The sequence below is a fragment of the Oryctolagus cuniculus genome, chromosome X (genome assembly GCF_051225735.1).
Source record: "Oryctolagus cuniculus isolate XC-2025 breed Fujian yellow rabbit chromosome X, ASM5122573v1, whole genome shotgun sequence".
Lineage (NCBI taxonomy): Eukaryota > Metazoa > Chordata > Mammalia > Lagomorpha > Leporidae > Oryctolagus > Oryctolagus cuniculus.
In genome coordinates this window covers 48,297,446-48,322,828 of record NC_142888.1, presented here as the reverse complement: position 1 = coordinate 48,322,828, position 25,383 = coordinate 48,297,446, and the positions used below count along the sequence as shown (strand labels likewise).

The window sequence follows — 25,383 nt, the reverse complement described above, 5'->3', positions numbered from 1 at the left end:
CCTGTCCCCGCCCCTAGCCAAAACTCCCACCTGCAGGGTCTGGTAAGCGAGGCCCCGACGCCTGAATCACGCCGTTCACGAGGCACGGATGCCTGGAGCCCAGCCAGTGACCCTGCGGCCTCAGCCTCATTCATGGAGTTGCCGCTACTGTCCAGTTCACTGGAGGAGGCCACAGTGTCAGAGATGGAATTTCCTTCTTCCACAGAGAGGCTGGAGGCAGAGGTGGGTTCCCCACCTGAATTTGCTTCTTGCTCATTGTCCTGGGCTGTGGCCAGGGCAGAGGCAGAGGCAGGGGCCGGGGACGGGGCCGGGGCCGGGGCCGGCGCCTCGGCCTCTCCCTGTGCCGATGGTTCAGCCTCAGCTGGGGCCTGGCTCTGAGCTGGCACTACCGGCTGAACTTCGGCCTGGATCCAGGCTGAGGACCCGCCCTGGGCCACAGCCTCAGCCTGGCCTTCCACTTCAGCAGTGGCCATCTCCACTGATGAAGCGGCTTCCTCCTCCTCCCCTTCCTCGTCGTCTTCCTCTTCCTTATCTGCACGCCCCAGGTCTGGGTACATGGCCTGAGACCAGAGCTCCACCCGTTGCTGCAGTCCCCACACGTGCTGAAGGATGTCGTCTAGGCGGGCATAGCTGCCCTCAGCCTCTTCATCCTCAGCCTCAGCCGCAGCCGGCACAGGCTCAGCCGGATACAGCTCGGGCAAGTTGTCATAGATGCTGGTATGGCTGCCCGTCGAGCCACACGAGCCCCGGCGCCCTTCATAACCCCAGCACCTGCCTGGCTGCCAATCTGCCAGGGGGTGCCCATCCTCAGGACACAGGCTTTCAATGGACAGGGAACGAGGGAATGTGCCTGGTTTGTGGTCCCTAGGTACGTGCACCCGGCAGTCCCCCCGGTGTCTCCGCTGAGGATGCCGCAACGTGGCCACGGGCCAGGCCTCCCAGGCCCTGTACTTCTCAGAACCACTGCCACCGGCTGAGGCAGCGGCTCGGTTCTTGGCCCTGTAAAATCCAGCTGAGAGAAAGCCACGGCAGCTACGGAAAGAGGAGGCTTTGGAGGCCTTCTCGGAGGCGGCTGGGCTGTGCTCAGGCTCTGCTGGCCGGCTGCTGCCCTTTTCCTTCCGCCTCAGGGACTCGAGGTGCTTGAGGAAGCTCCGGGAACGGTGCTTCTTGACTTTATCCTGGGAACCCTCCTGGCTGCAGCTGAGGCTCAGGAGAGGCTGCTCACTGGGGCTAGGGGTACGGCCCAGCGAGGGCAGGTCAGTCGGCTCGGGCGGCAGGCTCACGGTGATGACCGGCAGGGAGGTGGCGCTACACTCAGTGAGGACACTCTCGCAGCTGGAGGTCACCGGCAGGCTAGGGCTGGGTGGGGCCAGCAGGTCCGAGGAGCCCACGCGAGACCAGCGCTTGCTCTCCCGCTGGAAGGCCCAGTGGTTGCTGATAGTACACTGCTCCTCCTCTTCAGAGTCTTCATTCTGGGGAGGGCACCACAGGGGTGATCAGAGAGGTCCCACCCACAAGTCCCTGCCTATGTTCCACTCTGTCCCTAACTCTTGGGAGGCTCTGAGGTGAAGGGCCCTGTGGAGGAGCTGGCCTAAACCATGAGTCACAGACAGAGCCCAGATATAAGCTAAGGGCCAGGGAATAATCTACTCCCCCACCCCCAGGCCCTTTCCACAAATAGGAACACTTAGACCCATTATTGAGAATAAGAAGCCACCTGCCTAAGGGCATACAATGGCAAATAGGAAGTCAGTGAGGGAGCCTGCCAGGTCTCCAGGCTGCAATCTTAGATCACAATCACAGAATGGCAGAGCAGGAGAGGAGTTAAGATTCTTTAATTTGGGGCTGGTGCTGTGGTGTAGTGGGTTAAGCTACCATCTGCAGCACTGGCATCCCACATAGGTGCCGGATCAAGTCCTGCCTGCTCCACTTCTGATCCAGCTCCCTGCTAATGTGCCTGGGAAAGCAGCAGAGGACGGCCCAAGTATTTGGGCCCCTGCACCCAAGTGGGAGACCTAGAAGAAGCAGCTCCTGGCTCCTGGCTTCTGCCTGACCCAGTCCCAGCTGTTATGACCATTTGGGGAGTGAACCAGCAGATGGAAGAGTTCTCTCTCTCTCCCTCCCTCTCTCTCTCTCTCTCTCACACACACACACACACAGTGGAACCAGATCCCATAGGTTTCCTGTTTCATAGACCAGGGCTTTGACCACTTGGCTGCCCTACCTGACTATAGGCCTCTAGTGGAGAACGCCCCAGAGGAAAGCAACAGAGTTCTTCCCCAGGAAAGGATGGGGTCACCAGGCCTTCATTCCCAGGAGGCAGACCAAGAGTCCTCGTGGTTTGTACAATCTCAGAACAGCAGAGTCAAAAGAACTTTGGGAGGCCCTTAGTCCAGTCTTCTTCCCATTCCTTGTAGAGATTGGGAGATGAGACTCACAGGAGGTAAGACCTCCTAGGGGTGAGGTGTGGATCCTGACTTCTAAGACAATTACATCATTCTGTCTCTGCTCCCTATTCAAGGAATTTTGGGTGTCACAAATCAAGCAGTGGAGACAGATGGATTTCTTTGAAAACAGGCCATCAATGGGTCAAATTATTGGTAAACCAAGATGTGGCCCGAGTGTGTGTATGTGTGCGTGTGTGCATGTGTGCATGTATGAGTTGCAAGGTGGAGAGGAGAACAATGAGGCCACAGGCCAGGGCACTTGCTCTCACACACACTAACCTCTAGATCAGCCTCACCAAAATCCATGAGTCTTCAATGTAGGGGGCCCCCTATGTCCTCATCTGCAGACTGGTGCAAGGCACTGCCCTGGATACTCCAGAGTCCTGGGACATTGGAGCTGGTTTCACAAGTGTTTTATATACTTCTTGGATTTTCCCCAGTGGTGCCTCAGCCCCCAATCCTTGCCATGACTCTCACCTGCTTGCATTGAAAGTGAACCTCCAGTTTCATCGAAGCACAATTATTCAAGGTCATCAGCCTCCTGCAACAAAATCAAAGTGTTCACCCAAGGGCCTGAACCCCCCAAATCTGGCACAGCCTATGAAGACACTGCCAAGTTGTCATCCACCACTTCAAACACCCAAGCCATCAGAAGTTCTCTTAAGCCCCAGTGTTCATGAAGGTTGAAGTGCCAGAAATGATGCGTGGAAGATCATGGCCTTTGTCCCTCAAGAGATTATAGAGATATGGGAACCATCCACTACAGAAATGGGACAGTTTGAGAAGAGTAGACAGAAGGCGCGGCAGACACACACAGCATGAGGCAAGGAACTTCCATGAAGGGAGGAGGAGCCAGTCAGAGAAGGCTTCCCAGAGGACAGAAACGGCAGTCGGAGGGTAAGAGAAACAGGGACTCCTGTCCCAGCTGCTACAGGCCAAGACAGAGAGAGAAACAGTAAACAGACACGTGTGGGTGTTAAGAGAGTGCATCGAAGACTGACAGGCACGTCAAAAGCCACACTGCACAGGGCCTTGGGTGTCATGCTAAGAAAGCTTTGCATTTTTGCCGATAGGAAGTGACCAATTTGAAGCAAAGGGGCATCCATTTGAAGCTTTACCGAGCTGACTCTGGGGGCTGTGGACAGGATGGATTCAGAGGTGTGTGGAGGGAGGGTGTGGAATGCAGAGACTAAAGCCAGTTAGGAAGCTACTTTAATAGATCCAAGGAAAAGTCATGGTTTGGCATCAACCAAGGGTTGAGGCCAGTGCAAGCTGAGAAAGGCAGGATCAGAGGAATGCTTGGGGGTATCACTTAAGGAGAAAAGAAAGAAGGCTAGGTTTGGGCTTTTAGAGTGAATAGGTGAGAGTGTCACAGATGGGGAAAAAAAAAAACAAACAGAATGAGCAATGTGGATTCAGAAAATGAGCCTCATGAATAAGATGGACCCCTCCTCTCTTGGAGGGTACAGGGATTGTTTTTTCCGTAAGGAGGCCCCAAGCTGGGCTCTTGTTTTCCTAGGTCTGGCCCTTGGCCGCCCTACCTGCACAGGGCCCCCAAAGAGTCCTCGTCCAGAAAACCGTGGTCCTTCTTCACAGAGCCAATATCCAGGGGAAACGAACCTTCTGTATGGCAGAGAGAAGCAAAGATGAGCCCAATGGTAGATCAGAAACTCAGCCCCAGCAGCCCTGAGTCAGAAGGGGTGTGGCTAGAGAATGCGGGATATAGGAAGGCAAGATCCAGTGCAGAAAGGAAAAATCCAGGAGGAAAGGAGAGAGACCCAGGAAGCTCAGGGTAGCAGGAAAGGTTGGGGCGAGGCTAGAGGGTTGAGCTGGGCCGAAGGACCTCAACAGTCAGTGAGGCAGATCTATGAAGGACAGGAGCTACAGCACCCTGGGTGGCTACCAAAACCAACCCAGAGTCCTCCAGCCTCTTTGCAACCTGAGATGCTCAGACACCTCCTTCCTAGCCTAAGGTGAACTGGTGGCAGTAAGGAGGGAGGGAGTGAGAATAGAAAGGACAGCGTGTAGCCAAGTAACGTTTCATTTCCTCCCATTACCCAGACCAGCAAAGCCCACTCCCTGAGACTCGGGGGATGGGGGAGAAGAGAAAGGAAGGAGTCAACAGAAGGGGAGAGAGAATCTAAGAAGTCTCACAGCTCTCTGCCTGACTGCAAAACAAGCCATTCCTTCATGTGTTCACTCAACTGGTACTAACTGAGCACCTACTTCGTGCTAAGCACTGTGCAAGGTATCAGACAACAAAGAACAAGTCGAGGATGGTTCTTCCCTTTATGGAATCTATGCTCTCATAGGAAACAGACAATAAACAACACATGCAACAAAGTGAATGCAGTTATACATGCCATCAAAGACATCAGCCAGGGTGACAGTGCAAACAGAGGCTGGTGAGGTGGGGGCTACCTGTCGAGTGGAGGTCAGTGAAGGCCCCTTCTGAGGCGGTGATTTCTGAGCTGAGTCCCAAAAGATGGGAAGAGTCAGCTGTGCAAAGAAACAAGAGAGTTCCAGGAAGAAGAAACAGCAACATCAATGCTCTAAGGAGGGGGAGGAGCCTGGTGTGAGCAAGTGGTAGACAGGAGTCCTGGAAGGAGGTGAGCAAAGGGGAGAGTCACGGATGCAAGTTGAGTAGTGTGGCCCTGGGGGGCCAAAGTACAGCCTTTGGACGTAGTGCATTGAGCCTTCCGGGGAGCCGTCAGAAGGTTGGGAGCCAAGGAGGGACATAGTCAGATCTACGACAACAGGGTCTCTCCAGCTGCAGCGTGGAGACAACGGCACAGGAGCACAAAAGTGAAAGGAAGTCAGGAAGCTGATGCGTTAGTCCAAGCAAACAGGGATGATGGGTCCCACCAGATGTGGTCGTGGAGGCGACAGGAAGTGGACCTATTCAAGATATACTGGGTAGGGGAGGGACTCGCTGAGGGTTAGATATGGGGGACAAGGGAAAAGATGAATCTAAGGAAGATTCCTGGATACAGGGCTTGGGGGCGAAGGGGTGCATGCTGGCACCCTCGGTAGTTCAGTGTTAGACCTGTGAAATCTTGATACTGAATCGGGGGTGGAAGAGATGAATCTAGAATTCGGGGAGGATGTCTGGCCAGAGACATTTGGGAGTCATCAGAATATAGATGGGACTTAGGGATCTCATGGGAAAGAAATGTTAAGAGACAAGAGGGCCCAGATTGACCTTTGGGACACCCTAACACTTAGCTATCACTTAGAGGATGCAGAGTCAGCTAAGGAGACGAAGACAGTGGCCAGAGAGGCCGCCAGGGGAGGAGCGTGCTCCAGGAGCCTAAGGAAAGGGTGGCTAACTTAATGCTGCTGAGAGGTGGAGCAAGATGAGGACTTGGAAGTGACCATGGAATTTGACCACATGGAGGTCTCTGGGTGGGCTTGACAAGGTGAGGGGTGAGGGTGAAGCCAAGGTGCAGTGGGGATGTGGGAAGAAGAAGCCAAATGGAGACATCTGGCATGGGAAACTCTAACGAAAAGAACATTGAAGACAAACAAAGGACAAGAGAGCAAGGAGGTTATCACATTGTATCTGTGTAAACAGCATCTTCGGGAGCAGATCAGAGCCGTGGCCCTGGTCTAGTCACAGCACTTTAAACCAGAGACGACCCCAGATGACGTGGGAGAGCTGATGACATAAGGCTACAACTACGGGAGCAAAGTTTCCAAAACAGTATCCAGCAGGGCCAGGATGCACAGCTTCTTGTGTGAACGTGGAGACAGGCTCGAATCTTCCCCACTTTAGAGCTGCAAACCTGAAGGACAGGGGAAGTCTCAGAATCAGTGAGGGCCTGCAATGGAGCGGCCTTACCTTCAAAGAGCTGAGCATACTGAGGAAATCCTGTGGCGCGAAGCCATTCGCATGCTTTTTTGGCCTCGGCTTCTGAAACAGAACAAACAGAGAGTGAGAGAGCGTGAGAGAGAGAGAAACATGGGGTTAGCAGGTTGCTGGCGGCAAGGCCCCTAGGAGCACGAAGCTTCCCGGCAGCAGGTAACCACGTGTACTTCGAGGGATCCAGGAATGGAAAGAGCAGCACCAAGGGGCTGGCACGTTTGCCCCAAGGTCAGAGCCAGCTAGGATACCTTCTGCTTCCTACCATCTTCGAAGGCCCTGGGTAGACCATCCTAGGTGTTTAACAAAGATTATGATTCTCTTTCTCGCCTTCACAGTGAATATTCCCCAGCACTTGGATAGCCAACTCCCCCTTAACACACACAGTAGTCTGTGGAGAAGGCCGCATTCTCCCCATTTTACACACAAACAGGTTCAGAAAGGAGATGACTTGTCCACAGTCTGGCAATGATCAAGGCAGCAGCACTGAGATAGGAGTCCCAACTCAGTCCAACTCCAGCTGGGGCTGCCTACCCCTTCTGGCACAGCTCCTCTGGGGCTCTTTGTCCCCTTCTACTCTTCAAGATCCTGTCCTCCCTCCCCAGGGCACATCCCAGGACTGGCCCTGTTCTCCTTGGTGGATCAGCCTATGGGTGGCATAATCCAGTACCGAACATCATGCGGACACAGTGCTGCTTCTGCTCTGGGGGTGCCTGGCACGGGAGCTGGGCATGGCCGCCAGCCTCAGTGGAGAGGTGCAGCTGGACTGAAGCCACACAAAAAGCCCTCCTGGCCAGAGTAGGTTAAATACCAGTAGCAAAGTCCTAGGACTGGCCAGGAAGCCACTTGCTCCTCATCCACATGGGACCAAGGACCAGTGCAGCTGGGACCATGGGCCCCGGCACTGCAGGGTTGGCAGGGAACAGCTGCTGGCTTCACCTGAGCTGCTCTGGCCATGGAGTCCCATCCTCAACATTTCCTCCATTTCCTCTGCGCCTATGGCTACAGCTGTGCCTGGGCCCTGCTGCCCAGAGGACGCCAAGGAGAGTGGCAGGGTTTTCCAAGACAGGAAGTAGACGAGGGAAAGAAGAGGAGAAGACGTGAAGTCAGGCAGAAGGAATAGGCTCCTGAGGATTTGAGGGGGATAAGAGAAGGCTCCACAGCCCCCGAAGTCCCCGAAGGCTTTGGTGGCAACCAGGGTTTAGGACACAGATGGACAGCTATGCATTTCTGTGAGCGTGTGCATGAGGTCGGGGCCCACCTCAGCACGTGTCTCTGCACGTAGCTGTAGTCAAGTTTTGCTCATGTCCCCAATCCATAAGGGATTGCGTACCTGTATATACCCACAGACACCTCAGTCTGTGCATGCACGCGTGTGTGTGTGTGTGTGTGTGTGTGATATTACTGTAACTTCCCATTTTATGATAGAGATTTTGGAATCAGCAGGACGCTCTGAGAGGCCCCGGAAAATGTAAGCACTACCACTAGTAGTACCTCAGCTTGTCTGGCAGGGGGCAATGCAGGCCTGAGAAAGTTGCCAGCTCTCTGGGCCAGCGCTGATCTGGCTGCCCTGAGACTAGCGCGGCGGCCCTGGGAGCATCTCAAAGACAGGGTTTTGGGGCCGGTGCTTTGGTACAAGGGGTAAAGCCACCGCCTGCAGTGGCTGCATCCCATATGGGTGCCAGCTTGAGTCCTGGCTGCTCTATTTCCAGTCCAGCTCTCTACAATGGCCTGGGAGGCCCAGAGGAAGCTCCTGGCTCCTGGCTTCGGATCAGCCCAGCTCTGGCCATTGCAGCCATTTGGGATGTGAACCAGTGAATGGAAGACCTCTCTCCCTCTCTCTGCCTCTGCCTTTCTGTAATTCTGCCCTTCAGATAAACAAATAAATCTTTTTTTTTAAATTTTTTTGACAGGCAGAGTGGACAGTGAGAGAGAGACAGAGAGAAATATCTTCCTTTTGCCGTTGGTTCACCCTCCAATGGCCGCCGCAGCTGGTGCGCTGCGGCTGGTGCACCTCGCTGATCCAAAAACAGGAGCCAGGTGCTTATCCTGGTCTCCCATGGGGTGCAGGGCCCAAGGACCTGGGCCATCCTCCACTGCACTCCTGGGCCACAGCAGAGAGCTGGCCTGGAAGAGGGGCAACCGGGACAGAATCCGGTGCCCCGACCGGGACTAGAACCCGGTGTGCCGGCGCCGCAAGGTGGAGGATTAGCCTATTGAACCGCAGCAACGGCCACAAATAAATCTTAAAATTAAAAAAAAAAAAACTCGTGCAAAAAGTGTCCCTACATGGAGAACCCCCCTGGGTGAGACCCCAGTGGAAACTGGAGCGGGTCATCAAAGGATGTACTTTTCTCCAAAGGGAGGAGAGGACTTTCAGTTTGCTTATGGCCCTGTCTAAATACTGACAGAGTTTGTGGACTCAAAAGGCTTCCATAGCCTGGGCAGCTCATGTCAAGAGCCTCGGGTGATCACTGACGTCATGCATAAGAGTGTTAATTGTTAAATTAACAACACTAACTTCCCATGCAGGACCTCTGTTCTCAAAGAGCCACAGTATAAGCATTAATGGTAAAACTTGATCCCAAAGATTTACTTTGTTCTAGTGTGTGATATTCTTACGCATCATAAGTTCTAGTTACGTCTAAGTGTCAAACTCCATTGCTTGTATTCTTAGGTGTTTGCTTAAAGTTAAATGCCTCAAATGTGAGCTCTTGAATACATGTCTTTCTGTGAAATTTCCATCTCATATGTTTTAGCATAAGGTCAGATATTTAAAAGGCAGCCGAGGAGATTTCAGGGAATGGCAAGATTCTGTGGAATTTGGATTCCAAGATTTGTATCCCAAGCTTTTGTATATAGCTTTAAAATGCCCTGATGCAGACACTGTACTGAAAAGGGTAGCTACAAAAGTTGTTCAGGAGAACTAAGGAGCTTCTAATTAAAGCTCTGATATTGGGAATTGCTGATGACAGGATTCTAGGGAATATGGATTCCAGGATTTGGATTCTAAGCCCTATATTTGCTTAAAAAGTCCCTGACCCAGACACACTTTGCTGGACAGGGAAGCTACAGATGTTTCAAGGAATTAAGGAGTTTTTTGACAAAAACTCCAACATCAGGAATTCCTGACCAAGCCATTCATAGGAAGATCCTCTTCAGATCAGTTTCAGCTTAAAGGAAAGGGACCTGACCAGTGCTATTGAGCACAACTACCTCAGTGAAATTAGGATTAAACTTCTAACTCTTAAGTCTTCACAGGTGAACTCAAAAAACATGCCTGACTATTCCCGTAAGCCAATCAGAGACCTTAAGTACCTCTTCAAAGCAAAAAGGGTAAGTAAAGCTTTTGCCTTTGTCACATCAAGACTGCTGCACCTTAAGGCAAACATGCTGTACCTGCCTCTCTTGATTCTCTCTCGAAATTGTTATTGATGATAAAACTCCTAATAGGGTCTCCTATTATAATTCTCTATACTCAAGCTAAATGGGTTTATAATCCACATAAGGGTAGCCAATCACCACCCACTATCTGGGAGCCTGTAAAATACATTCTTTTCATCTTAAGGGGTACTCCACTTACAATTGGTTTTGTTCCAGTTTTGCCTTTGCTAATTAACAAACTCGCATGTTTCAGAACTCAGCTTGTGGGAGTAACTGACCATACAGGGGACACAGAAATTGGCAGTGACTGAGACTGCTCCAGCTCACAAAGCGAATTTGTTAGATAGGATAGACAGAGACTTCCAGACCCTGGACAGGCGGGGCCTGCACTACACCTCTCATAAACAGGAAGCAGCTACAGAGGAGATGATGACTCTATGTCCACCAACATCCCTTAGGATTAAGGGAATGGAGTCTCAGGGTGGGGGGTGACGTTGTAGGCAGGCATATAGAATGAAATTGATCAGGTTTGTGAGCTGGAAGACCACGGCTCCTACCTGGCCACACCTGTGTACCCACCGGCCAATCAGGTTAATTAACCACTCCCCTTTGGAAGTGGATTAAAAGCCTGGGACACAGTGTGCCCACCCCTTTCCTTTCCTTGGCCTTTTGCCAGTGCTGGGCTTGCTGCTGTCCTGCGCCTTCAGGGTGTGTACTTTGGGCCACCCACCCCATGCTTTTTGGCCTAGATGCTCCTCCACGTGGCAGGCTCCTGGTACTTGGTATGAATCCAGATTTGCCTCTCTCCTTTTAGATAGGGACTTTACTCTCCTATGCATTTCTCTCACTGAATAAAAGCTTAAAAAGGAAAAAAAAAAAAAAAAAACCGAAGCTGACCCGGCTGCCACAACCACTTCCCCTAGTAGAAGACCTTTCCCAGCCCTCAGTGTCCCTCCTGGCAGCCAGCTCTGCCAGGAAACCCTGAGGCCTATATATCTGTGCCATCCACCCAAGACACAAAGCCCATGGGAGAGTGATAGGCCACCTGCTGCCCTGATGCCTTAGCTGGGGCTGGCAGGATGGGGACCAGCTTATTTGGGAGGGGTGGGTGCCCCGTTCTTTCATTCCCACCTGGAGCCCTCTAGCCCCTTGCTACCTCAAGCATGGTCCCAAACCAGCAGCATCAATATCATCTGGGAGCTTGTTAGAAATGCAGACTCCCAGGCCGTGGCCCAAGCCACTCAAGCAGAGTCCACATCCGGCAAGAACCTCAGGCAAATTTGCACACGCACAATTTGAGAAGTGCTGATCTAAATCCCACAGCTCAGGGCGTCTCAGCCCTGGATGCATGTTTGAACCAGCTAGGACATATGTTTAAAATGCAAAATGCCTAGGGCCCAATGCCCAGAAGGCTGAGTTAATGGAGGCGGTCTTCAGTGGGACCGCCTCCATTGGTGTTCTTTAAAAGCTACAGTATGAGACAGACTGAGGCTCGAACGACTTTCCTAAGGTAACAGAGTTAAGTGTCACAGCTGAGACTACAAATCTGATCTCTTTTTTGGTTAAGAGTTATTTATTTGAAAGGAAGAGTGATGGAGGGAGAGGGAGGGAGAGAGGGAGAGAGAATCGATCTTCCATCTACTGGTTTACTCCCAAAATGTCTGCAACAGCCAGGGCTGGGCCAGGCCGAAGTCAGGAGGCTGGAACTCCATCTGGGTCTCCCACATGGGTGGCAGGGGCCCTAGGCCTTGGGTCATCTTCTGTTTTTCCAGGTGCATTAGCAGAAAGCTGGATCCCAAGTACAGAGTTAGCAGGGACTTGAACCCTCACCCTGATATGGGATGCTGCTGTCCGAAGCAGGGGCCTAAACCACTGCCTCACAACGCCCACCCCTACCCTGATCTAATTCTACATTCAGTGCTCTTTTCCATTGCTTAACGCCACCTGCCCTCAAATGCCAGACAAGCAAGGAGTTTTGAATCAAAGGAACGAACTTCAGGCCCGCTAAACGTTCTTCCGCTTCTGCTCTAGTGGAATCCCAAAACTGAGTTCAAACCCTCTGTTGTCGGTCACTAGTTCTTTAACTTTGGGCAAGTTGCGTAACCTCTCTATATTTCAGTTTCCTTCTCTGTAAAACGGGAGTCTTAGCAGCCACTTCTTTTAGCTTTAGAGAGCACTAAATAAAATTCTGGGGAAAATAAAAGCCCCTGGCACTCAACACTGTGTTCCCTCGCGACTCTGACTCGGAAGGGTCCCAAAGGAAAAGAGAAAACTGTGGAAGGAGGCCCCACTGGTGCTCCTTTCTGAGTCTGGACAGTGGCTGCACCCACACCACTGTCAGAATTACAACCAAATGGCTCAAGCGAGTGGGGTTGGGAGGCAGGAGCTTCAAAGAGGCTGCAAACTGCTCCAAAAGACAAAGGAGCAAAAGAGTTTGAAGCAGGGCCATAGGCTGAAGTCGCCAGGAGCTCTCCTCAGCAGGAATCTAGGGAATGTAATGGGGTTATTACCAAACAGGATGTCAGGGACATTGGCTCCCGACAATATACCACCTCATGCAGGACTGCGAGGCCCTGAGGCTCCCTCCCACATCAGCACTCAGCGACATATGTCTTGGTGATTAAGGACTGAACTAAGGTGCTTTGCCTTCATCCCTCCCACTCGTCCCAGCCTGCCCAGGCTGTGGCCAGAAGTGACCCCACCCCACCCCCAGTGGAGTCAAGTCACCTGGGGCTACAGCCCAGACTAAGGATTGGCTTATGTGCCTGGCGGGGAGAGTGACACTGGGCAGGCTGAGACGAGTGAGGTAGGAATGTCTGTGGCTCCTGGCCCTACCTCTGTGTCCAGATGTGCAGATTCCAGGGCATGGCTGCCAGCAGTTGCAACTGCTCTAACTGTGTGGGTCGTGCTGTGGTCAAAGCCAGGACGATGTGCCAAGACAGGCTAGTGACAACACTCAGCTGCTACAAACTGGATTCTGCTGAGATGTAAGCCCACACTCTGTCCCTGGGGAGGAGCCCAGCTGACCTAACCTCTGAAAAGTCAGGAGGGAGAGCATACTTTCTAGAAAGCTCCCGAGTCAACTCAGGCCTCGGATCATAGCCACAGGTCTCCCAGAGGGTGTGTCACAGAAGCAATGACCAAGCCGGAGCACGTGGTTTCAGAGGTTGCGACAATAGCCACGCCTACATCTACCCAGCCTCTCAGCATGGAGCATTCAGCCACTCAGAGGAGATGGAATGAGGAGAAAAACGGGGCTTCTGTCCTTGAGAAATGCTATATGAACAAGGATAGGCTTTGTGTACCCAGGAAAAAAGGCAGCAACATTCCCAGCGAGGAAAGGCAATCATACCCAAAGATAACTAAGCTGGGGGGGGGGGGGGGTGCTTTTTCCAGGCAACATGGCTTCCCTGTTTGCAGCTTAAGCCATCTTAGGCAACTTGCTTCATTCTGTAAACTCTGGTGTGCAATTGCTCAAGCAGCAGGTGATGGCTCAAGTATTTGGGTTCCTGCCACTTATGCACTTATGCAGGTGTTCCAAAATGAGTTCCGGGCTCCTGGCTGTTGCAATAATTTGGGGAGTGAACCAGCAGGTGGGAGATACCTCTCTGTGCCTGCCTGTCTCTCCCTGTCTCTCCCTGTCTCTGTCTCTCTCTTTCAATCTCTCTCTCTTTCAAATAAATAACATTTAAAAAAAAAGACAAGAAATGGCAGGATGTCCTTTGTCGCTGCTGGAGCTCATAGGTGTCCTATTCAATTTCTCCCTCACCTCTCAACTCTGGCTGCACAGCAAAATCTCTTGGGGAGCTTTTAAAAACGCCTGTGGCCTGGGCCTTACCCACGACTCATTAAATTGGAATCTCTGGGGATACGGGTCGTTTGGGGGTTTGCTTTCTCAGAGTTTGCCAGGTGATTCTAAAATGCGGCCAAGATAGGGAACAACGGCCCTAACCAGACATGGTCAGCTCAAAAGCCACAGGCATTGGTCCCTGGAAAGGCAGGCCATAAGGTGGACTCAAGCCTGTTCTAAACATGGGTCTATGTTCCCCACGGGCCTGAGGGTGGGAGCAGCAGAGAGCGATAAGCCCTGAACATGGATGTGCGTGAGGGGCTGGCGGAGGGCAGGTCTCTGGGTGTTTATGAAAGTAACTGATCCAAACCATTAGCTCACTTGCTCCACAGGGCAACTTTCAACAAACGTAAGGGCCTCCTTTAGCTCTTCCAGGACCCTCACTCAATGACGGGGTACCCCCTAACCAGGACTGAGATTGGCAGTGTCCTCTCCCATCTTCCCTGGGCACAGCAGAAAAAGCCAGTGTCCTAAGGAGTGGAGAAACACCTGGGATGCCCCTGTCTGTGTGGCAGCCCAAGCCCCCTAGGCTGGGCTCTGGGAGGCTGAGCTGGTACCCTGAGGTAGGGCTGGGATTCAGGGACTGCAGTGCTAAGCCCTGGCAAACACCCTCGCACATCATTGCTCTTGGTTGATACAAGGTCCCTTTCCACTGTTCACTCCCCACCTCCAGAGAGGGGCCCTGCTCAATGGGATGCCAGCTTTCTGAAAGAAGTTTGCATCCTCCACACTTGGCCCCAGTTAATTCCAACCAGCTGAACAAGGATGTGTCCTCCCATAAGGACACACTAAGAAGCTGTGGCCGAGAGAAGATGCTCTCAAGATTGGGCCGTGACCCTGCAGAGATGCTGAGGCAAGGGGCTGACTGGCTCTGTCACCTCTTATCTGGCAAACAGGGGGACCAGGGGTCTCCACAAGGGCCTGCCCTGAGACTTGTAGAGGATTTCATGGCCCCTGAACTCCCCTGCCAACCTCAGAGTGAGAATTTGAGGGGGGGGGGGGGCTGATCTGCTATACCCTGCCTGCATTCATTGCCTTTCTGCTCCTGCTGCTTTTAGCTGGAACTTCAGCTCTAGCTCCATTCCTGCAGGGGAGGGAGGTGCAGGGAGAAAGGAAGACAGGACCAAAATAGCTCTCATCCCACATTCCAAACCTCAGCGGAGGGGCACGACAGCAAGGGGCCGCTGTATTTCAACTGGCCTGGCTTGGCAGTGCTAGACACTGGCTGGCCTCCGGCTTATTAGGTCACCGGGCAGAACTTGGGGCTCTGCTGCACCTGTTCAGATGCCAGCCTCAGTCCTAACCAGAGCTATAGAGCTGGATGCCAAGCTCCCGGGCCCAATAAAAGTAATACTTTTGGAGTCTCTGCATCACAAATGAGGCACCACCATAGCAAAGATCCCAGGAAGATCCCTCAGACTGTGTGGCAGCAAGCCAGTGTGAATTCTTTTGGCCAACCAGTGGCAGGTTTGCATGTGTGGCTCTACCCTCTAATAGTCCTCTCTCTTAAACACCACATCCATGCCCCGGGCACAGAGCAAGGTTTCTAGTCTTTCATGAAGACCGTGAACCAGAGACAATCCCCCCACCCCCACTGGGGACATTTGGCAATGTCTGGGAGATATTTTCAGTCTCCCAACTGGAGAGTCAGGGATGTTACTGGCATCTACCAGGTAGAGGCCAGTAATGCTGCCAAACATCCTATAATACAACGGGGCAGCTCTTACAATGAAGAAAGACTGATCTCAAGTGTGAGACTGTGGCTCAGCCTCTGCCTTACCGTGAGCCCCAGGCACCTCCAAGAAGCCCTGCGCCACCTTGGGGTTGACCTGGGGACAGAGGTGATGGATGAATGCAACACTCAGTGGAGGTCCCTTGCCTCTGCATGCTGTGGACACTTTGCAGGGCCAGCCAGGCAGACATCGTGGTTCTGCTTTGGAGATTTTGTAAAACTGTAAGTTATATAAGAAACTCAATTGTGGTTCCTCACTAACCCCCTCCATGAAGCTGTGGCCTGGGCTCCAGTATATAACTGTGTGTTTGTGTATATGTGTGTGTGAGTGAGAGAGAGAGAGACAGACAGACAGACATGGGTCACATGGGTCTTGAGGTTAAACCAGACCTTAGCCTCATTGGAGCTGCTTGAGAATTTGAGTCCAGAGACAGCCTGGCCTGTGGTCTCCTAGGCTAGTGTTGAATACAGCAGGGCCAGAGTAGACAGCTGACATTCTTGTCCAGGCCAGGGCTTTCCTGTGACAGTGAAGGTCAAAGCTGCCACCTGCTCTGCCATAGTTGCTCCATTAGTGTTCCTGCCCCAGGGGCTATACTGCCCCCAACCCAGTACCAGGTGCTCTGACAAGGTCGTGGTGACAAGGAAAGACAGGTGTTTAATAATCACGTGCTACTCCACCACCTCCAGTCCCCAGCCTGGAGGCAAGGGATGCCAGCCAAACCGGTCTGGGGCAGATGTTAGACAGGCAGTAACTGCTCTCCAGGGTGGTATGGGTAGAAAGTGTTGAAGGTCAGGGGAACTACCTTCTGGCCTTAGCTCCACTAGCAACTCATTATGTAACCTTATGCAAATCACTACTTCTGTCTGAGCCTCAGTTTCCCTGTCAGAGCAGGGGCACAAGTGATGGGCAGTGGTTGGCTCAGTAGAGGGAGTGGTCCTCTTCCTTCACATTCTCCTCCAGAAGACCCAAGGGAGGGCCCTCAGAGGGGAGTCAAGACCAAACTCATCTTCCCCTGCCAACCAGCTCTCCCGAAGTTCCTGACCACAAAGGCACCAAACACTTAGGCTTCAACCCTAAGTCTTGTCTTCCTCTCTCCCCACAGGTCCTGAGTCACCAGGAAAAGTCAGCTTTTCCATCGGTCAGGGTTTCCCACACCCAACTGTGCTCTAGGTTCTTGTGCCTGGATTCCTTCAACCCTCCAAGTTCCCAGCATCCAGTCTCACCTTCCAGGGGGCCAGCCTGTCCATCTCTTCTCCCAAGAGCCCAGCTCTTACCTGTCACTGTCCTACTCTGCAACAAAGCAGGCTCCCCGTTGCCCACAGCCTGGGACAGGCATCAGACTGCTGTGTACCTGGCACTCCAGGTCCCGCAAGTCAACTTAGTCTGCCTTGAAGCTGTAAACTCCTACCTATGGGGCAAGAGGTGGGTCAAACACACCCCTCCCAATAACACCTCCCTTGCCCTGTCACTAGCTCCCTGCCACCCAATGGCTTAGTTCAATGTAAGTAGTTCCTACACATCTTCTTACCTTCTCAGCAGCACATGGCTCTGTCGCCTTCTTTCAAGTAGGAACTCCACTGAACTACATCCTATTGGTGTCAGTGTCCCCAGCTGCATATTCTGGGATCACTCAGACAGGAAGCCCCATGTGCAGGCCTCTGACTCCAACCCATTGTCTGATATCACCACAGCACAAAGCACAGACATGAGCGTATACACACACACACACACACATACACACCCCTTCAACTCAAACTCGACTCACTCACTGGCAGACACCACAGCTCCAGAGATCAAGGCTCAGAAATGGGAAAACAGAAAATGAACTCCGCTTGAGGGCGGAGGTGTTCTGATCCCAAAGAGCACGCAGCTTTGCCTACACAAGGTTGTCCCAAAGTGCACCTGAGACCAGGGGCATGAACTAGCTCCCGCTCCCCTCTCTTGTTCTGCCAAGTCTTGGCACTCGCCTGTTCTGACCCTGTGCCACCACCTCCGTGTCCCACCCCCTTGACTACTTCCCTTTCCTTTGGCTGAGACCAAATATAAACTCCTGGGCAGGAAATGCTTTGAGGAGCCTGGCCCCACCCAGAGATCCAGAGAAAACTGTCTCTGACAGAAAGGAAATGGCCTGAGAGAAGTGGCCTCCTCGGCAACCCCACCCCGACCCTAAGCACACAGCAAGGGGCAGGCACCTAGAACATTGGCCATAGTAAGGTCAAGGAAAGGAGAAGCTCAAATGGGTGCCCTAATAACTGTGTACGGCCTACGTACACGGAGCTCCTTGGGTACAAGGAGAAGAATGACGGACAGGAAACCTGGTGACATGGCTTTCAGTCCTGGCTCACAATTTCTTCACTTGAGGCTATGCTCGTTAATGACAACACTAACTAGAGATAGAATGCAATTATTAGTAATAATTAATAATAGGCACCAATAGGGAGTACTTGGCATGCACCAGGCCCTGGGTCAAGGATTTTATATGGATCTTGTCTATGCCTCAGTGTTGTCATCTAGGAAGCAGGGATAGAATCATGGTACCAACCACAGGAGGTTTTTGCAAGGATAAAATGAGATGATAATAATAGCCCAGGAGTATGAAGCCATCCCAGGCCTGGATTGCTCCGGGCATGTTTTATATGGATTATATCATAGGATCTTCACAACCACGCTGCGAGGTATGTGTTCCAATAATATCTACTTTATAGATGAAGAAACTGAGACTCAGAGCTACTGGGTAAGCCGCGTGACTTGATCAGTAGCTACGAAGAGGTGTGCAAAGATGTAAATCGAGGCACTCTTGCCCCAGAGTCAGCATTACCACAATAGAATCATCACCACTAAGAGAAATCACCTGGCAGACATGAAACACACCTGTCAGGGCTTTGGCAGTACGAGCCCCTAGTCTGAAGCAGCTTCCTGTCAGTGGGGAGAACACCTGCTCATATCCTAGCTCATCTGCTGCCCCATAAGAACCTTTTCCAGAGCAGCCTATACCTCCGGCCCAAATGGAACTGCGGGCTGCGACATGTCAAGCGGTTTCTACTGAATTGCAGATGAGACCTGGCACCTGCCTAAATGCCCACAGCACCCCCGATCCTGTTGGCCCCATCTCAGCCTCCCTCGACTGCACCCTCTGAACCCACTCCCCATCAGCTGTGCATTTATTCAACTTAACAGTACCAGGGCACCTCTGCCGGGCACCAAGCACTGAAAACAGAACAAAGGCTAAACTGTCCTAGGCTACTTGGGCTGGAGCTGCTGCCCGGTCCATCCTTCTCAGGGTGGCAGAGGCTAAGATGGACTGTCCTTCGAAGCATCCCCTAGAAATTGTCCGGAAGTGACGTCACAGTAAATAATCTCCAAAGCAATGGAGCTGGCCGCTGGCGCCACCCGAGGGAAGGAAAGAAGCCTGACAACCCCAGGGAACCTCAGATGGCAACACTGCGGTAAGGGAACATATTCTGGACAGCCTCCCACCCAGCCACACTCAATTCTCACATGAGCCACACGACTTGGAGGAATCACGAGTCACTCCAGCCAGCCTACTGCCTGCCATGAACCACCCACACCTTCTAAACAAGGCAACCTGGTTGTCAAGACAACACATTAAAATGTCTCTTCTTCCCTGATGCCACCCAGCAGGCTGCTCTTCATCGCCACTCCTGCCCCCGCACGCATGCGCGCGCGCGCACACACACACACACACACACAGCTGGAAGGTGCTCATCGGGCAGGCTTGGTACTGACATCAGAATGTCCACCCCCCAAATTCCTCCTGAGTGCCCTCCCACCCCTTAAGGAGCTCTGCCTTAGAGCATCCAGACCTATGCTGTGGTGCTTTTTCTCCATCCATCTGTCCACATTGGTGGTGGGGAGAGAGCTGAGGGCAGGCAAGGACCAGCAGTGATTGACCCCTGGTGAGTGTGATGAGCACTCCCTCTGGCCGCAGAGAGGGAGAAGGGAGACTCAAACCCACCTCTTACCTCCCAGCCAGGTATCTGGAGTCATGGCCTGGTCATTAAGGATGTAGACAGTGGGTTTGGCACCATAGCATAGTGGCTAAAGCTGCTGCCTGCAGTGCCAGCATCCCATATGGGCACCAGTTCAAGTCCCAGCTGCTCCACTTCTGATCCAGCTCTCTGCTATGGCCTGGGAAATCAGTGGAAGACGGCCCAAGTCCTTGGGCCCCTGCACTCATGTGGGAGTCCTTAGAAGTAACCCCTGGCTCCTGGCTTCGGATCTACCCAACTCTGGACATTGTGGTCATTTGTGGAGTGAACCATAAGATGGAAGACCTCTCTCTCTCTCTGCAACTCTGCTTTTCAAATAAATGAGCAAATCTTTTAAAAAAAAAAAAAAAGGATGCAGGCAGTGGAGACTGCTTGGGTCTTGATCCTAGCTCAGTCACTCCTCAACTGCAGGAACCTGGGTAAGTCTTCACTTAACCTCTCAGTGTCTTTATATGTAAAATGAGGGCAATGACAGCAATAAGCACCTTACAGAATTGCCACAGGGGCTAAGTAAGTTAAAATATATAAAGAATTTAGGGGTTTGGCATCATGGTGCAGCAGGTTAAACTACTGGCATCCCATTAGAACTCTGGTTCAAGTCCTGGCAGCTCCACTTCCCATCCGGCTCCCTGCAACGTTCCTGGGAAACCAATGGAAGGTGGTTCAAATGCATGTGCCCCTGCCACTCACACGGGAGACCGATATGGAGTTCCAGGCTCCTGGCTTTGGCTTAGCTTCACCCTGGTTATTGCAGGCATTTGGGGAATGAACAGCAGATTGAAGCACTCATGCTCTCAATCTCTCTCTCTCCCTCTCCCTCTCCCCCCCAAACATGTTTGTGTATCACCTTCTCCCTAACGCTGCCTTTCACACACATAAATAAATCTTTAAAAGAATTCAGAAGAGTTCACTATTATTACTGGCGCCATCATCATTACTACAACCTGTTGCAATGTCAAAACTGATACTAAAGGTTAGAAGACGGGAGCCTCTAGGTGGACATGGCCAGGGACAGCTTTTCTGGATGAGGTGGAATCTGAAACAACAGAAATAGCCCAAGGGAATGCTCAGGAGGTGGCAGATTTGAGAACTGCCCCTCCCCGGGGTCAGTGAAAAACAGCAAGCTGAGCCAGTTGCAAAAAAAAAAAAGTACTTCTAAGTAACAACGGCGAGAATTTTACTTTTAGCGTTGGATTTAATACTCAACAACCCCATGAAGTCGGTCCATAATTCCATTTTACAGCTGAAAAAAAAAAAAAAACGAAGCCTCTGGGAGGTTAAGTAATTGGCCCCAAATCACCCAGTCTGTGCACACTAGACCTCATGCCCTTCTCCGTGATACCCTCCTGCCTCAGCTGCTGGGTGCAGCCCAGGAGGTGCTAGACTTCTTGCTCCACTCTGGCTGCTTTCCCACACTCCCCTCCTTGCTTTTCCCATTCAGAAGCCCCTCCTGGGGAAGAGGGGGTGTCGCTGCTCAGGCCAGATGTTTGGGGGCCAAGCTCTTCCTACAAGCTCCCTGTCCCCAGCCTGCCAGAACTGCTGACTGCAGGTGCCTATCTCACACCTCAGGCCAGCCTTTGGTCAGCCCAGATAAAGGGCAGGAAATCCTAGACCACCACCCCCTGAAAGTCACTCCCTCTACCATGGGAACGGAGCTGCAGAGGGGCAGAGGTTCCTCTTCGGGGGCACGCGCTCAGCAGGGGGCGGGGGGTGGGGCTACCACGTCAGCCGCAGCTGCCTTGGCTGCAGAGTGTGGTTGGGAGCAAACGGGGACTGCTGAGCAGCAGGAGACGTGGGTTCCAAATCCTCCCTCACAGGAGCCTGTTCTCTTCCCTTCTCTGGGCCTCAGCTGCAGATCACCAAGACCACAGTGGGAGGCGGGGCATCACACTATCGACTTTATAGGGGTGCTTTGAGAACAGAGTGGGACCACAGATGTGAAAGTGCCCTGGAAACTAAAGAAATGGGTGGACCTGTTGCCTCCGTCATCAACTGCCAGGGGGACTGGCTGAGCTGGTGTTTCCCCCTGAGTCACTCTTCTAGGCCTCTCTGTGGGCATGGCTCATGCTCATTTCCGGCTTCAGTACTCCCTCGAATGTCCCCTTCCCTCCACCCCCTAGCAACTCCCCAGATGAAAAACCCAGTGGCAGAAAAAGCGGGGTACACTGGACGGACGTGCTCACATATTATGTTGTGACAGCTCATCCAGGCGAGCAGCAACGCTCACCAGGCTTGTTCTCGGCCATGGAGGCATTCATGAGAAGTTCTGTCTAAGGGCCACCCCGCAATCAGGGGAGCTGGCTAGACCCAAACAAATCAGAGATCTGTATGATGGGTTTGCACCCAAGATTCTGGGAGTTTGAAGTCTATCTGTTAGGGTTACCAGAGAAGGACTATGGAAAAAGTTTGGAAAAGTTCAGGCAAGAAATAATCAGAAGGGTAAGGGGCTCCCAGTGCCCCATTTCCTGTTCCCTACATTCAGGGGGCCACAAACAATAGCACACAGAGAGGATGGTGATGAGGCTGGGAAGGGGGCTGTCCCAGGTCTGAGCGGGGACACTTGCAGGAGCTGAGACTGTTAGGCCTGAAGAAGACACAGAGATATTTGGGTTCTGTGATGAGACCTCTGAAGGTCAGAGAGAGCAGGCGGGGTCTAGCTGGCTGCAGGGGGACAGAGCTGGGACCTAGACGAGACACAGGTAAATTCAACATGAGCTAAAGGCTTCAGACATTCCACAGCTGAAAGCAACTGCTTGAACTATGTGGTCCCAGATACTGAGAACAAGTGAGCAAGAACTGCACGGAGTACCCGGTGAGAAGGACCGTGTTTCAGGAGGAGACTTGGACCTCGTGCCACTGAGCTGTCCACCTACCTACCTCTGCAGTCTGGGGTTCGGGGGTGGGGGGGAGTTGTGGGAGAAATCAGAAAGGCAACTGGAGCCAGCTGGGCCCTTGGCTCCTTCCCACAGAGGCCTGGGATCTCAGCAGCACCTCAGGTTGGTACAACCCGGGGGGAGCAGGTCACTCATTAACTTGCGGCTGAATGGGTCAGAGGGTGGCCTCTGGAGCCAGAAGCAAGCATGAGGAGAGGCCAGAGAGCAAAATGAACAAAATGCCATGCCCAAGAAGAACCCAGCTTGTGGGGAGCTCAGGGCTCAGCCAGTCCAAAGGGACCCAGCCAGCTGAGCCTTATTCAGTAACTCAGCCTGGCTGAATGTGAAGTCAGCTCGCCATTGCCTTAGGGATAAGGAAAAGGTCTTAAGAGGGATTGCATACTTGCACAGCCGGAGGGGAGCCTGGCCCACTTTAGAACCGTGGAAATTGAGGCCTGGAGAAGACAAACGTCTTCCCTGAAGCTACTCACAGAAGGCGGAACCAAAAGCCATTTCCTTGACCCTACAGTAGGCCCACAGGGTTCCGTAAATGTCAGTTCCTTCTCTTCCCACTGAAACTGCAGAAAACGGCTTGTGGTCTAGAGCATTCTAAATTGGATCTGGGTTTGGGTCCTGGCCTGACCCTCCCTACCCCCCACTGCTTTTCTAATAGGCGCCCTCTGAGGAAAGGCAGCAGGGCGCCTGGAAATGCCTCTCTCCTGTGGGAAGGAACCCACAGCTGTATTGAAAACACACACACACACACACAGGCACCCAACCTCCTCCCACCCCCACCCCCACCCCCACCCCCAGCAAACCCTTTAGGTGGGCATTTGTTACTCTTTTCCACTTTCCAGTCCAGGTCAGAGGGTCATACTCTTGGCAGGGGATCAAATATCCCTATCCCCTTCTGACTCTGATGCCTTAAAAAAAATACTTCACCCCCAAAGCTCATCCAAATCCCCTATCAACTCAGTTCCCCTGCCCTTCGCAATACCATGCAGGGTGAATGTGTGTCCTTCAAACAAGGTGAATAACTACTGTTTGCCCAAGCAAAGGACAGAGGTGCAGAATTTTAATTGGCTCTAGAAGTTCCCGTGACTGAATGTTTGTCAGTGTTCCCTGGGGGAAAGGTGAGGGTTCAGGATGGGGGCCCTTTAAGACCTGGGGTGGACAGGGAGCTAGTTAATGACCATCCCCTAGAGGTGACTTTCCCAAGTGGTTATTAAGTGACTCAATCATTAACCAAGCAGTGGCAGGACCCTAGGCTTGTTGGAAAGGGGCCACTCTTTCCCAACGACCTCCCAAGAGCAGGAGGCGGCAGCCAGGGACAGCATTCCTGGGGTCTTTCTCTCCCGCGCGCCCCTCCGAAGGACTGGGCTATAATGGAGCGGGTGCAGACAGGGGTCTGTGCTGAGAGCAGCTCTCCCTCAGCTCCCTGTCAGGGTGGAGGATGGCTGGCCCGGAAATGGAGGAAGTCAACACGCCCTTATTGGGGCAGCAGGGAAAAGAGAGACAGTGAGGGTTTTTATCATGAATGAGAGAGGAAGCTCCAAGCTGGGCCTTGGTGATTAGATGACAAGCTGGGAAAGACGCTCATCCTGAATGCATCCTGTTTTGCTTCGAACTGGCCTCAGGGGCCAGGGGCAGGGGAGGGGCCTGGGTGGGAAGCGGCCTCCCAGGAATTCTACCAGGCCTGCTGACCTCAAGCTCCTGGGTGGCCCTGGCACTGGGGAGTGAGGAAGGAAGGCTTAGAGTCTCTGCAAGAAGACACCACATGTCAGCCTTGGCATCTGGAGGCCCAGAGGTGCTAATATTGGTTGCTGAGGGGCTGGTGCTTGCTGGGCAAGCTCTGTGAAAGGAAGCACTAGGGCTCCATGATCCCTTTAGCTGGGACCTTCCGTGGGCCTCTCTTCCAAGGTACAGCTCAAGTGGCACTGCCCCGTCACTCACCTTCCCCTCAGTCTAAAGCAATCACTCCCTGGTCTGGAATCCCAGGGCAACAACTGGAAATATGGATGGAGACCAGATATTTTATGACATCGAGGGGGTCCTTTTAGGTATGCTAATGGTAGTGTGCCTTTTTTTTAATTAATATCTTTTACAGGGAGAGATTGAAATATTTGTAGATGAACTGATCAGGTGTCTGGGATTGGTTCAAAGCAATCAGAAAGGGGGTAAAGGGACTGGGGGGGGGCATGGATAGGGCAGGATTGACCATGGACTACTGGCTACTGAGGTTGGGTGATGGGTACATGAGTCCTTATTAGAGTAAGTGTCTCTTTTTATATATGTCCAAAACTGATCATGTCTTTCTAAAAGCCCACACTGACATAGAGCTGGAGTGTGTTCTATGGCATTTCTACTGCCAACCTCCAAAGGAGATGGTTGAGTCCTTGAAGGCGAGGGTTCCTCTACAAGACCTAGCTCCAAGCCTGAACCTAGCAACTAATACTTGGTAGTTGACAAAATACTTAGTCATGGATTCCCTCATGCAATCCAGTGAAGTGGAAAAGGCCGGGAGGAACACAAGGTCTCAGAGGTTGAGGACAGCGAGAGCCAGGATTTAAAGCTCCATGTGTTCTCCCCAATCCCCTGTGCTTTGCTCCATGCCACCCTGAGATCCTAAGGAACTTAACATGCAGTTCTAAAATTGCTGCATGTCCGTGAGGTAAACAGGAACAACAACTGCTCAGCATGCGTGGCTGCACAAAAGGAAGTTCCACCCACAAACACAGTGCTGTAGAGCCTCCCATCCAATGATTCAGATCTACTAGCACTCTCCCCTGGCACACGCGTGTACACACATGAACATGTATGCATGCACACACACACACAAGACCCTGAGTCACAAATTAAACACTTTAGACTTTAACTGTGTACCCAGCCCAGTGCTCAACTACCCCATTTACAGTTGTGGCATGGAGAAGAATACTCACCTAGACTTCAACCATCCCATCCTAAAAACCTGGCATCCCCGATCCCTATTTTATTTGCTGAAAAGCCTTCTCAGGGCCAACGGATATGATTCTTGAACCTACGCAAACTGGAAGCCCAAGGAGAAGGTTCTCTGTCTTCTATTCCAGCCAAAGGAAACTCCTTCTTCCAGCCCGAGTCCTCTTGCCCCACCTTTCCCGAGGAGGTGAAGGCACAGCCTGCCTTTGGGAAACCTGCCATCTGTTGAACTCGCACTCTCCATTGCTGGGGGAAGGAGAACTAGGAGT

General features: G+C 52.3%; 1 protein-coding gene across 8 annotated transcripts in view; it reads right to left on the bottom strand.

Annotated features, from left to right (window-relative positions):
• Positions 1-25,383, bottom strand: part of STARD8 (StAR related lipid transfer domain containing 8) — a 79,320-nt gene that overhangs the window by 6,695 nt on the left and 47,242 nt on the right. For 4 of the 8 annotated variants that reach the window (XM_008272731.5, XM_051827159.3, XM_008272730.5 and 1 more), the window contains 4 exons: positions 6,289-6,360; positions 3,989-4,070; positions 2,925-2,988; positions 31-1,472 (listed from right to left, as the gene is read on the bottom strand). In XM_008272731.5, the coding sequence (XP_008270953.3) occupies positions 31-1,472; positions 2,925-2,988; positions 3,989-4,070; positions 6,289-6,360 (1,660 nt within the window). The remainder of the gene's footprint in view (positions 1-30; positions 1,473-2,924; positions 2,989-3,988; positions 4,071-6,288; positions 6,361-25,383) is intronic. The other 4 variants (XM_089323889.1, XM_089323890.1, XM_070067148.2 and 1 more) reach the window with 1 other exon arrangement.